Source organism: Monocercomonoides exilis (genome assembly GCF_001643675.1).
Source record: "Monocercomonoides exilis strain PA203 chromosome Unknown scaffold31-1199392, whole genome shotgun sequence".
In the NCBI taxonomy this organism is placed as follows: domain Eukaryota; phylum Preaxostyla; order Oxymonadida; family Polymastigidae; genus Monocercomonoides; species Monocercomonoides exilis.
This window is the reverse complement of record NW_027150576.1, coordinates 109,171-123,542: the sequence shown is the minus strand read 5'-3', so window position 1 is coordinate 123,542 and position 14,372 is coordinate 109,171. Positions and strand designations below refer to the sequence as shown.

Sequence of the window (14,372 nt, the reverse complement as noted above, 5' to 3'; positions counted from 1 at the left end):
TAATTCAACAGAAGCATGAAAACAAGCATTAATAGATAAAATGTGAAATAAATTGGTTTTTTCAAATTAATCGTGTTATTTCAAGTTTCAGCCTCGAATTTTGAATTAACCCAGTTATTTTGAAATAATCTATGAAAACTTAAATCTACTGGACGTTTTTTAATAATAATGAATTGAAATATTTTTGATGGAAAAATGGTTGCAACAATGTTCTGAATTGTTATTAGATGAATTGTGAATAGATTTTTTTCATTTGAATAAATTCAACTTATTTGAATGAACTGGGTTTTTCTTAAATGAAGTCATGTTATTTTAAATGATTAGATGAATTATGAATAGATTTTTTTTATTCAAATAAACTAGGTTTATTCAAATGAACTCATGTTTATTCGAATTGATCAAGTTCATTTGAATGAACCGAGTTCATTTAAGATAGACTGAGTTTATTTGAGTTACGAAAATTTTGAAAAAAAACAAGTATTTTTTATGTTTATTCAATTGATTGCAAAAACTTACATAAATTATTTGAATCATAATTATGTAATTTTAGAAATGTTTTTTGTTGTTTTCATCAAATATTTTTTATGATCGAAAGGATCAAAAGATTTATTAAACTGCAAAAATTCTTTTGCACTAATAAACGATTCAAAACACATCATCATGACATTCGTAGGTTGTTAAACTTTCCAATTATGTAATCCACATGTTTTAACATATGTTAAATATTGATAAAAAGTTGAATTTTATGAATTATGAAATGATTAGCTTTTTATCAAATTCGCAAATAAAGAAAATTGAAATTGTGTTGAATAACAAATTGGATTGCATCAATATATATGCAAACAACTGGTATTTACACTTAGATCGGCTTAAAAGCATTAAAAGACAGGAAAAAATAACCGGACAATAAATGAAATTGATATAACTTTTTTGAAAAAGATAAAAAAACAAAGAAACATGTCTTCATTATTTCATTGAATAATGAACGAAATGCAATCGTCTTTCTCTTGCTATTTGTCTGCGCTTCTCGAGCAGACATTCCTTGAAACATCGTCTCCAGCCTGTAACTGTGAAATATTATTCTGCTCGTTCCAATCCGTCTTGCAAAAGTCACATTCTGATGGAATCAGCAGGCAGCAGCGTTAACTTGACGAATGTCTCGATGAACAATATTGAACCGATGCGCAAAAGCATTGTGGAAGTATTTGCGCAGGCTGAATTGCAAGACGAGTCACAGGGATTATATGAAGGCGATAGTTCAACAGCATAACTCAAATGCTGTTCCTTCGCTCACTTCTCCTAAATATTCCTTCTGAGCAATCCGTCATCAGCTGCTCCGGCAGCAAGCCTTCCAGCGTGTCTGTGCAAAACAAGTTGATCAAGAATTGTGGAAGCAGCCAGAGCGAGAGCGGCGAAGGAATATTCATGAAATTGAGCGAAGGAGTGTATTTTGAGAACTGTTTTTCCACAATCTCAGGATGTTTCTGCTCGGCAACTGGAAGAGGAGGCGCGATATTCCTGGACTGCTCAACAATTGCAAGCGATGGCCCTTTGCCTTTCTTCTTCAAAAATATCACATTCTTGGGGAACAAGACTTTCAGGGGAAGAGAAGTGTTTGCGAAATGCTCCAACATCAAATCGCAAATAAGCAGCGAGCTCTTCCAGCTTGACTTCAGACCTCCCTTTGTTTGGGAGCATGCTATGTGTGTGCTCTGCAACTAACTATTGAGACGAGCAAGATCTCTTGCTTTCGTTGTTGAAAATCGAATTGAGATTATTTTTTCATCTTCTTCAGCCGACAACGTCTCAGATTCACTCCAGTTGTAGAGCTATCAATGCGCCCTGCTCTTCCTTGAATATTGCATTGTCTCACATCATTCCTTCTGTTTTCAGCAACTTGCTCGTAGATGAGATTTCTCTGGTCTCTGGTGAAGCAAGTACACATGATATGACGGTCAAATCGCTGGATGAGGAAGGCGTAAGGAGGAATATTATGCTGAACAGCAGCATTGATAGCAAGACGGTCAGTCTCGTTGCGTTCTCGTCGAGAGTTAAAATGGAGTTTCTTTCGTTTTTGTTTGGAAGAGTTTTTTCTTCTCTGCACTCCAGTTTATTACCGCTGACTGATGGAAACTTGTCGATTGCAGACACAATTTTGCTCAAGAAGTTTCTGGTGGAGGATCTGAAATTGAACTGAATTGCTCGATTGTTGAAATGAGTGGTGGAAGATTGACGATGTCTGACTGCACTTTTGCTGGCCTCCATCTCAGTTCTTCATGCCTGGCAGCAAGTTGTGGTCAATATTTCTCGTGTGCATTTCTGAATTTCACAGATGTTATATCTGGATCGCTGTTGAATTTCCACGATCTGGCAAAGCTGTTCATGCGGCAGGTGCATGCATCCAATTGCAGCGCTCAGCGATCAGGCCTCATTCTTCGCAACTGAAATGACTCCCAGCTTCAGAACATTCAGATGAGAGGAACTCAGAGTGGATCAAACATGATTGTGCTTTCCTCAGATGGTTCAGGAGTCCATTCAAACAATTAATGAATTAATATGGAATTCGATGATACACATGTGTCAAGGGAATCTTTTGTTTCTGTCAAATGCCAAGATACAAACATCGAGATGAATTTCTTGGCTATTTCAAACACAATTCTTGGAGAAGGATGAGCAGTGAGTGTGGCATCAAATGCGTCGACATTCCGGATAAGGCAGTCATCATATCAAACTGTTACCCGAGATTCGCTTATCCTGTGCTGTTTTGCATCTTAAACTTCGTCCTTGTTGCTGGAATTGGAGAACTGCTCAGACAAGAAGTGTGATTCGCACACTGAAAAAGGTTGCATTGCAGCGTTGGCAGATTTGGTGGATGCTTGCACGTCTTCGAGTGTGTTTGATGGAGTAACAGGAGCGCAACAGTTTGTGTTCATACGAAGATAGTTTCGAATATCTGTGCAAGTGGAGCGGTTTTATGGTTGATATTCAGAATTGCTTGGGAAGGATAATAGATACGAGTGTTGCCAACTCTTCAAAAGATGGGTTCCTGTGTTCTGTTGTAGCGCCTGTGTGCAATTTGTATTATTTGTCAACAACAGCCGAGTGCAGTGGGTTATCCGTTCATAAGGAACAACATCACCTGCTCTGGTCATGCGCTTCTGAATATTCAAATCCCAAAAGTCAGGGATCGATTTCTTCCGAACATTTCGTTTTGGATTTCCACCAGTTAGAGATCATGATAAAATTGCCTTCAGAAAGAGCATCCCGTTCTTTATCCCGCAGCAAAATTCAGTGATATTTTGTTAAGAAGGCAATGCCATTTCCCTGGATCTCGTTATCTCTTCGTTCATTCCTTGATACTAGCTCCTCCAGATTGATTTTGTCAATGAACCCCTCTGCAAACTTAAAAATATCCGCTGTAAGTTTAACTTTCAGAAAATGAAACTGTAATCCATTCAATAATCCAGCCTCAATCGCGACTTCGGTATCCAACAATACTGAAGTAGCTGCAAGCATCATGGAAAAAAAGCTCAAAAACAGTTGCATCAACTGCACAATTTCTTTTGTGGAACAGCAACGAAGTTTAATAAAAAACGATGAAAGAATTGCTGAAGGAAGAAGAGAAAGAAAACCGTCTCGACCATCGATTGCAATAGAAATTTCTACAATAATTTTTTTGTTTTTTTTGATTAAATTTATAATGTTTATTACTCGTTGGAAGAAGGTTTCGAATGAAGCGGAAGATTTGAAACAGGTTGTTGATGACACAATAAAGAAGGATCCAAAGGCATATGAATGTTGAATACAGAGAAATCTCCAGATTATCAATGGGGAAAAGCGTGGAAGAATGCAGTCAAGCAAAATATTGAGAGAATTTGTGGAAAAAAAATCGATAAATGGATGCGTAATTTATTCAGTCAACGGAGAAAGTGGAAAAAGAGAAAACACACCAATCTATCTACTCGAATGAGCGCTTCAGAAATATATGCATTGTTTGTTGCACATTACTCCACAAACATCAATTGAAGCAAATTTTTGTTAAAGATTTTTAATTACGTGATGATCACATTTTTAGTTAATGAGAAAAAACAGGACTTGATATTGAGAATTAAATTATCTTATCATTCATTTCAAGCTTCTTTTATCAAATAAAATCTTCTTTTAACATGTCTCAAATTTTGTTTGAGAATATTGAAAAATCACAATTAATTTGGATTTTTCAATTTTTAGTTGATAAAGTTAAAAATAAATGTGAAAATATTATAATTAGTGTTTACCATTTTTTCATAAAAACTTTATTTAAGTGTATCGCACTTTATTCAAGTGTCGCTTCAACCATTTAAAATAACATGACATCATTTAAGAAAAACCTAGTTCATTCAAATAAGTTGAATTTATTCAAATGAAAAAAATCTATTCACAATTCATCTATTGAAGTGACACTTGAATAAAGTGCGATACACTTAAATAAAGTTTTTATGAAAATGTTATGAACACTTATTATAATATTTTTGTGTTCTATCTTTCACTTTATCAACAAAAAAATTGAAAAAATCAAAAAATCTGAGATATTTCTGTATTCTAAAACAAAATTTGATATATGTTTAAAGAAGATTTTATTTGACAAAAAGAGAGAGAAATGAATGCAAATATCATTTTGTTGTCATTATTCTATTCCATTCCAACTTCTTTGTTTTTCATTTGATCTCTGTATAATTAAATATGAAAAACAAAAATTTGTTTCTATTGATGTTCGTGGAGTGATTTTCAGCCAACAAAGCATATAAATTTGAAGCTCTCAGTCGAGTCGACAGGTTGAAGCTGCTTTCATCTTTACCACTTTCTCCGTTGACCGAAAAAATTGTATTTTCTTTTTTCGATTTATTTCTTAAAGATTTAAAATATTCTTCTTTTCTTCCTCCTTCTCTGTTCTTCCCTATTGCTCATCTTGTGACACTTCGTTGTAACAACCTCAAACGCCTTCTGATCCTTCTTCACTGCATCTCACAAAATTTCGACCAAATCTTCTGCTCGTCAATTTGCCTTCCTTCGTTAAACAGCAAACATAAACAAAGCTGTTAACAGAATAATCAACAATAACAACAGTTATTATGATCACAACCAATTCCCAAAGTGTATTCACTTCGTTTGTTCCTTCTACAAGTTTTCCTTCTTTTCTTGTCAGAGTTTTGCTTCTGTTCTTCAACACCGCAGAAGAAGTGGATGCCGAACAGATTGGTCCAAATAGAATCGAAACAGTAACTTCTGCCTCGTCTGGCAAGACTTCGAGTATTGACGAGTGAATGACACCATGAGCTTCTGCTTAAAAGACAAACTAGATCTCGTGGAATTCGTTTTTCTCGATTGCCTCCACACAACAAAGCACTGTATTAACATTAAGTTGGAGTTTATATCGAAGCAGAAACGCCACACGAAACACAAGCTGTGCGGTTGTGTCTGCAAGATAGTCATATTTATCAGTAGGGAGATGAATGGAGAAGATGCCCGGTAACTTGCAAAAATGGAAAAGTTCGCATCCTTCGTTGACAATCCACAGAGATGAGCCTGGCAGCTTTCCATTTCCTCCTTTCACACTCACTTGTTTCAGCTTCCAATTCGCGTTGCACAACATATTTCTTCTGGACATCTGGCAATAGGGGATCAATTGTTCATGACTTGTGAAATTGGAAGCTGCTGCACTCGCTCAACCCCATCTTCCCCCTTCCCCCTCTCAACACATTCAATCCAACTTCGGCGTAGCTTGCAATTGTGGCACCAATCATCCCCACTTCGCTCTGTTCTGAATTTGCAGCAGATCCATTCTAGCTGCTCTTCTGTTCCACTCTATTAGCAGTATCTGAACTGGCAAATGAAGAGGATCCATCAGCGCAGCCATCAAACAATCATGCACATACTCGAGCAGATAAGCAGCACAATGTCGACTTTGTTCTTCCTCTTTCGGCATATGGCATGCGGACAACAAATGAGCAGTTTTGCATGACAATCGGCGTCTGCAGAAAGATCATCGAAACAGAAGCTGGTTCATCTGACCAAACAGAAAAGTTATTGAACTGCATCATCGACATATTCTTCTCTTTTCTTCTTTCATTGCATGCAACACAGCTCCATCTTCTTTTAACAGAAGCAAAAGTGCTCGCAGCTTTGTTCTTCTCGTTAGAGTCCTCATGCATTGCAAATCCTTATGTTCCATTCCAAAGATCGAACTATCCAAACAAATTTTATCTTATAACGCTCAAAGCCCATTCCTTGAAAGGATGTGGTTTCCTTCAAAAAATAAAAAGCCTATGTCCTCAAATCGCTCAGCACCCTCGACAACAACAGCTCTCACTAACTCGACGCTATATATCCCAGTCCATGTTCGTTTGTGACACACATTTCCCTGCTAATACGCAACGCGAATTGCTATTTCAGCCTCCAGGCTCGAAACCAGTCGACAACACAGGCACAACGACAGACTGATGTGTGATGATGAATGAGATCAAGCCGAACGCTTCTTCAGTCATATTGTCAAACCCGAAGTTCTCATTAGTCCAGTTGAACACTCCTTTTCACATGTTGATCAGGAATTTCATTTAGTTCATCTGCTTTGAAATATTCCTGAACACAACAAAGATATCTAGCCATTGGCTTACCGGGTTATTGTTACATAATACATTCTGGAACATAAACTCTGGCTTGCTGTTCACACTCGCATCCAAATTCATTTTGCAACTTTCCCTTCTCCACTTGAGCCGCTGCACACTATCTGTGTGAAGTTGATATTAAAAACCAGTAACTCTCAGCTGCTCAAGTGATTTAGCCTTTCCATCATATTTTCAATGCTGCTCGAACGGAAGTATTTCGCGCTTGAATCATTTGCAATAATCTCCCTGAGCGGCCGCCCAAACTTTAAGGAACTGATGGATTCTTTTCTGTTTCTGCGATATCCTTCAACATCGATATGAAGATGAAAAATGAGGAAGTGGTATTTGGAGAGTAGCTGGCACTGCTTGCTTTTTCGACGATGTGGCAGTTGGACATGTTGCATAACGAAATTAGGATGACATTGAATAAGCTCAATTATCATGCATCCAGCATGATAATCTTCACAAATGAAATGAATACAAAAATCGAAGCAAATCAACATTAAAAAATAAATAGACTCTCCACCAACACGATCTTTGGAGTTCAGTTATCACTTAACACAAAAAGTGGAGAAGATTAGTGATGCGCTCGATTGATGACTTCACAATCCACATAAATGCTTCTTCTTGAGGTTTCATGGTGAAGACAAAAGAGGCTCACCTCAATAAGGAAAAGGTAATAAGCCAGAACTTAACATCAAACTTCACATTTTGCGTGCATCAACTACTAGCGGGTTTTCTGTTTTCTCCTTGGATGAACTCGTGTGTAGCCGTAAAAAAAAATTGTTCAATCTAACCGGATTCACTCTATTCAGCTCTCCAGCATGCTCCTCGATGCAAATCTATGAAATGTAATTGAATGCGGTGAAGCAAATCTTTTTTATTTATCTCTTCTTTCAAACATCTTACTAACTGTTTTTTGCATCATCCAGTTCATTATATTTGAAGTATGCAAAAGCATTTGAAACTTTTATATGTAAATTATTATTTCAATGAAATAATTCGTTTTTGAACGTTTTCACTAGTTCGACAAGTTCAAAATCAATATAAATCATTTGAAAATCCTCAGCAATTAAGATTCCTGCTTTTTTCACAAAGAGCATGATCAAAATCATGTACAAGAAAAGTGAGGCAATATGAAAAACGTGATACTTTTATGTTTTGAATCATGTATTGGCGAAAAAGAATTTTCACGTTTTTATAAATATTTTGATCCTTATGATCATTGAAAGAATTTGACGAAAACAACAAAAATCATTCGCAAAACATCATCATTATGAAACAAATAATATTTGTTTATTTTAACAATCAAATTTATAAACATTTAAATTACTTGTTTTTTTTATACTAATTTTCGTAACTCAAATGAACTCAGTCTATCTCAAATGAACTCAGTTCATTCAAATAAACTCGATCTATTCAAATAAACATGACTTCATTTGAATAAACCTGGTTTATTCAAATAAAAAAAATCTATTCAAAATTCATCTATTGTTTGTATTATTTTGTCTTCGAAATTTTTATGTTTTTGTTTTTGTTCATAAAAAATAATATCTAAACATTATTTTTCTAACTTTCTAATGCGCATAAGCGTTCAAGTGTTGTTTAGCCCGTTGAAATATTTTATGTTTTTTAACAATTTTATATTGATTTTTCAATTCATGAAAAAAACTCGTGCACACATATGTTATTTTGTTATCTATTATTTGTTTTTGTATTTCTTGAAAAACGGTATCAACTGCTCACTCTTCAACAACAAATAATCAATTAACACAGTTTTGTTAATTGTTACCATTTTTGATATGCAAATGCATATTCAGCAAATTTCTCCGAAATAATTTTTCACATTTATTTAAACATGAACAGTGTTGTTAATAAGTTTAAAAAAATCTTTATTCACTAATTTGCATGAATAAGGGAAAATTCAAATTTCATTGAGCCATCTCCTGATAATATGCACTTCTTCTGCTTCATTTCCTTCTCCTCCCCCCCTCCGCTATCACTTATCCAATCCACATTTTTTCCTGTTCATTCAATTCTCTTGGCTTCTCTGAAAAAATGAAGCTCTTTCACAGCCACTTTTTGCATCTCTTTTTCCTCGTGAAATCAGTCAATGAAAAACTGTCAAGAAGATTGACAGGAAAGGTTAGTGAGGTTGTTAAACTCCTGACTGCAATGGATAATTTTGATCATTTCTTCCAAATACTATATTTTTTCTATTATCTGTCAAAAAAAAGCAAGAACAATTCTGAACATCAAAAAAAAGAGAAAATAAACACAAATGGCAACATTCAATGTTGCTCAAAGCCAGTGAAGCTATTTCCACTTCTTTCTGACTTTCTCGCTTTCCTCCTTGTTCAATGCAACTTTCAGAAAACAATGTATTCAAACTGAAATCAATTCCCCTGAAATGAATCCTTTATTAAGCAAAATTAAGCATTCGCAAATATCACTCACCTGCTTTCACCACTTTTCCTTCCTTCTTTTCATAAAATGAATTTTATCGAACACATCATCAATAAAATCGGTTTTATTATCTTCTTTATTCATTTCATCGTTCATTGAATTCATTTCAAATATTATCCACTTCTTTTCTCTTCGTTGCTTTCTTCCTAACTGGAAAACAAATCTTTTCAAAAAATAATGTAATAAATCCGAATATCAAGAAATCATGCGCAACAACAACTACATACAAATGACCTTTTTTGTGTTGTCACTCTCCAGTATTTTTTCGAATGCATGTCAACCAGAAAGCGCTGATTAAAAGTTATTCAAACTTTATGAGAGAAAGTTTTTTATAAGAAATTCAAATAGGTTAAAAATAATTAAAATAGACAAAAATAAATGCTCTCAAACCGGTTTTAATTGCATTTTTGTTTTCAATTCATATGGACAGAGAAATCTTGAAAGTGATTTGATCATTTGCATAAATGAATATTCTTCAATTCGAACCATTCAAAATAAGTTTCGCAAATATCAAATATTGATAAATATTGTTAAAAAATTTGAAAAGAACGGATAGCAAATGATTGTTTAATCGTTTCAATTAAAAACAGAATTAATATCATACCACAATTAAGTGTTTTTTCAAAAAATAAATGTAAACTCACTCAACAATTGATGTTTTTGAACATTGGATATTATTGTTCTCATTTTAAATTATTATTTTTTTCAAACAATTCTATTCCAATTTTTAGAAAAATGATCAAAACTTTTCGGAAAACAAACAAAAAATGTTTAATTTGCGAAACACACATGCAATATTGTAATGTGGATGTGTTTTTTGCACTGACGTGCAAAACAATGTTTTTTTGACAAATGCAAGACTTTCTGGCCACAATTTAAAAACACTTGTTTTTCTTAAAAACACTGCCTTTTATTTAAAATTACTGGGGAATCTTGAAATAATCAAAATATCTTGAAATATTTTTTTATTTCACAATTTATCTAATAAAATAGATGTAATAAAAATAGTTTGTCAATAAAGTGATATTTCAATCATGTGAGTTTCAAATAAGAAAAATCAGCAAAGCTGAGATTTTTATTGTTTTCATCAAAACAATAAAAGACAAAAGAATTATTCTGACAATTTTGTGAGAAAAAAAGTTTCCTGCTTGCATTTCATCACGCTGTTGATACTTTCACAACAAATATTGCACGGCGATGCTGAAGTTTTGGAATCAAAGATTTATTTCCTTTGCATTAATCATTTCTCCAATTTCCTTTCATTTTTTCACTCATTTTCTCTTTTGTCGTAATCTCATAATTTCAATATGATCTAACTCATTTCCTTTCTGCAAGTAATTCCTTCTTTCTTTTCATCTTGTAAATCATCTTTATTTTCGTGATCAATTCTTTCTTCCTTTTCACTCTTCATCTCCACAAATCTCTTATGAAGGCTTCTTTTCAAAGAAGAAAGTATTCTTCTTTCCACCTTTGCTTCTGTTTCCCTTGAATTTTTCTTTCTTTATATATATCAGCTCTTCTATTTCTAAAGCACTCGTTTCACTTTCGCTCACAGATCAGGTGGAGAAGGCTGAATCACTCACCGAAAACGAGTTGGCAGAGGCGGATGAGGCGAATGAGATGCACCCGCCATTGGTGGCAGTCTGTTGGTGTTGTGGAGCTGAGTTGATGTTGGTGATGGTGCAGTTGGCGAGGGAGAGGGAGAGGGCAGGGGAGGTGGCAGAGGAGAGGACACAGCTGGCGGGGGTGGCTGTGGAGGTGATATCGGTGATGTTGGAGGAGTTGAGGGTGAGGGGAGCGGTGAGGGAGGTGAGGTGGAAGATGCTTTGGCTGTTGAGGGTGAGACTGGTGATTGCTGTGTGGTTGAGGGAGAGGGAGCCAGCAGTGAGGAAGAAGAGGGGTGTTTTTATTGTTATGGAGGTTGTTCCGGTGATGGTGGTTGTGTTGAGGTTGAGGGAAGGGGAGTTTCCGGAGAGGTGGAAGAGGATGGGGGTGATTTGGTTTGATGAGTTGTGGGAGATGGCGAGGGCAGAGACTGTGAGGGAGCCCTGGGTCTGTTGGAAGAGGGCAGACGAGGCAGATGGATCTGGTGAAGAAGATGCAGATGAAAATGATGAAAATGATGAAAATGATGATGTTGATTGTGATGATTGTGAATGTGAGTTTGGTGGTTGGGGAATGCCACTGGAGGCGATGGTGGTGGTATCTGTTCCATTTCCAGTGATTTTTGAATCAACCACGCTGAAGGTTAGTGTTTGAAGAGGAACAAATGTTGAGGTGAGGAGGGTGAGGGAGGCATCTTGGATGAGGGAAATGAAGCCGTTGAGGGCATACTCGATGGTGGCACATGGGGTCTGTTGGGGTCTGCCACAACCATCTGTATTGGTTCCATTGCTGGCAACGATTTTGTTCTGGGCAATGAGAGGGAGCCAGCCATTATACACTGCATTGTCAGCTGTTCCTGCATTCCACACTCTTTTTGATTCTGTTGTTGATCCACACTGATTGAATGGTGATTGGGTTATGCTGCTGCCATTGAAAAACACATCATTTCCCCTGCCATTTTCTGCTGTATTTCCATCGAAGAAACAGAATGTGATGAATTTAACTCCACTCATCCAAGTGAAGGTGTTTGTGCAACATAGAGCAGCGCCACCATAAGTGGAAGAGGCAGTCAGATTGTTCCTGATGAACTGACACTCAATGATTGAAAACTGACTTGGTTTATTTTGTGGAGGCCAATGAAATGTGAGAGAGCCAGCAGAATCACCACCAGAATTTGCGATACACTAACATTTGGAAAACAGGAATTGAGCATTTGATGGCATATTATTGAGCCAGAAATTCCAACCAGTTCCACACCAATCTGTTATTGAGCAACTTTCCACTCTGTTATCTGAGAATGTCCAAACAGAATAAGGTTGATTGCAATACAAATAAGCAGCTCCTGCATGAGCAGCTGAACAACTCGTGAAATTGGATTTTGCGATATCAACTTTTAACAAATAATCGCAATATAACGCTCCTCCATGATCACTTGTTGAACAATTGTTGAATGAACAGGAAGTGATTGTGAGATTGGCATTCGTGCAAGCAACATAAAGTGCACCACCAGATGATGAGCAACCAGTTGAATCATTCCATTCACACCACTCAAAGCGATGGTTGTTCTCATCAAAAGTGGCCAATCTTCCAGGTGATTTTCTTTGAGATTCATTTCCGGTGTGTTCAACAGGAGCATTTGGTGTAGAGCTGGTTTGGCGAAGAAAGGAGGTGTCAAAGGCAGAGAAAAAAGTGTCGGAGCTGTAAATAGAAGAGAAGATAGAACTGTTGATGATAGTTTGAGCGTGCTGGAATAGAAATCTGTTAATTTAGACGAGAGAAAATAAATAGATGGGATAGTCGAAATTTTATTTGCACTTAAGAGTAATCCTGAGGATGAAGAGAGTCAAAAATATGGAGCATCAAAAAACAAAATGTCTATTGAATTCGGAACATATAAGAAAATTGTGTGATCTGCAAAATAAGAAGAAAAATATCGAAAAAGAAAAATTTGTTGAAATATAAAATATTCTTTATTAAAAACGAAAATTTGAAAAAGAAGCATATACACCTTTAAACATTCAATGTTTTAAATATTTCTTGTTTATATTTCATAATATTGTTTTTCAGCAAGGCGAAAAATAAAAAACAATATTGTTTGAAAATTGCTGTTGCTAAGAACGAAATAAGCAGTAATTACCAATGATGACTGAGCATAATGGAACAGAAGTTGTTGTTGGTGCTTCAGTTTTAAAGAAACAGTTCACAATTGCGAAGAAAAAAACTGAAAGTAATCAGATGCATTCATGATTTGTATATTGGGAAAAACGAATTTATAATTGTTATAACCATTCAAACTCGCATTATAAAGCTCATGTTTCTGATAACATAAGTTGGAATAGCGTTTTAAACGAATTATCGAATTATTCTATTTTTTCGAAGTTGATTATTGAAAGATCAAAATATAATCAAAAAGAAAATCAAAATTAACTTCAGTATTTTATAAAAATCTTTTCTGTTTATTATTTAATATTATTCTTTTTCAATTTTAAAACATTCAATTCATAATTGCTTGTGTATTTTAAAAATTTGCCAGTCAATTCAAATAAACAGTAGTTTTTTTTTAATAACCCCAACAATTTTTAATTAATTTTTCATTTTAAATTATGTGATCCAATATGCGTTGTATCTATTGGAAACAAAAACTTGATGTTGCAAATAATATCATTCTTGAGATATTTTGAGAGTGGAAACTGTAATATGAAGAAAATGAGAAAATTTTTTAAGAATTTAAAGCAAAATATTTTTTATTGATACAATGAGTAAAATACGCGGAACATGGTAAAAAACCCGGAATTTTTATTAAAATTCATATATCTCGACAAGTTTAAAAAATTAATTTATAATAATTCACACATTCACACATCAGTATATAACACATCTAACCATATTGAAATTTTTATTTATTGCGCTGTATTTATGAAGAAATAAATAATTTTTATTTTTGAAAATCTGACTTTTGATGAATTTTTCTATTTCAACAAAACGATTCAGTTCATCTTTTATATATAAAACTTATTTTTTCTATGTTATAAATAATTCTGGTTATTTTTCATTTTCGGCAAGTTGCTCCTTTTGACGAAAAAAAACATTATCATTTTTGAAAAATCATTATCAATGGGATAACTTAAAAAATATTTTTTGCAAAACACAAAAACATCCAAGTGAATTTAACACATGCAATAATAAATATGACAGTTATAAAAAATTGATTCATTGTTGAAATTTAAAATAATTCCATTTTCATTTTGATAAATACAATTTGGTAGAAAACTCAACAAAAATGATCATTATCAACCATCAATTATGAAAATAATCTTGATTTTTGAAATACCTTCTGTATCATTTTAAATTTCAACAATGAATCAATTTTTTATAACTGTCATATTTATTATTGCATGTGTTTAATTCACTTGGATGCTCTCGTGTTTTGCATAAAATATTTTTTTAAGTCATCCCATTGACTGTGATTTTTTGAAAATAACAGATTTTTATTCAGTCCAAACGAGCAAATTGCCAAAAATGAAAAATAATCAGAAAAATCTTCAACAAAAAAAATAAGGGATATATTTAAAAGATGAACTGAATCGTTTTGTTGAAATAGAAAAATTCATCAAAAGTCAGATTTTCAAAAATAAAAATTATTTATTTCTTCATAAA

General features: G+C 34.4%; 2 protein-coding genes across 2 annotated transcripts; one reads left to right on the top strand and one right to left on the bottom strand.

Moving 5' to 3' along the window:
- Positions 1-4,972: 4,972 nt before the first annotated feature.
- MONOS_1754 (uncharacterized protein) lies at positions 4,973-6,191 on the bottom strand (the record flags this gene model as incomplete). The annotated part of the gene is made up of 3 exons (XM_067870469.1): positions 4,973-5,322; positions 5,434-5,647; positions 5,916-6,191. The coding sequence occupies 3 exons, from the start codon at positions 6,189-6,191 to the stop codon at positions 4,973-4,975; spliced, it is 840 nt and encodes a 279-aa protein (XP_067724820.1).
- A 4,539-nt stretch (positions 6,192-10,730) lies between these two features.
- On the top strand, positions 10,731-11,369 carry MONOS_1753 (uncharacterized protein; the record flags this gene model as incomplete). Its single annotated transcript, XM_067870458.1, has 1 exon — positions 10,731-11,369. One exon carries the CDS (start codon positions 10,731-10,733, stop codon positions 11,367-11,369), a length of 639 nt encoding a protein of 212 aa, XP_067724819.1.
- Positions 11,370-14,372: the final 3,003 nt, after the last annotated feature.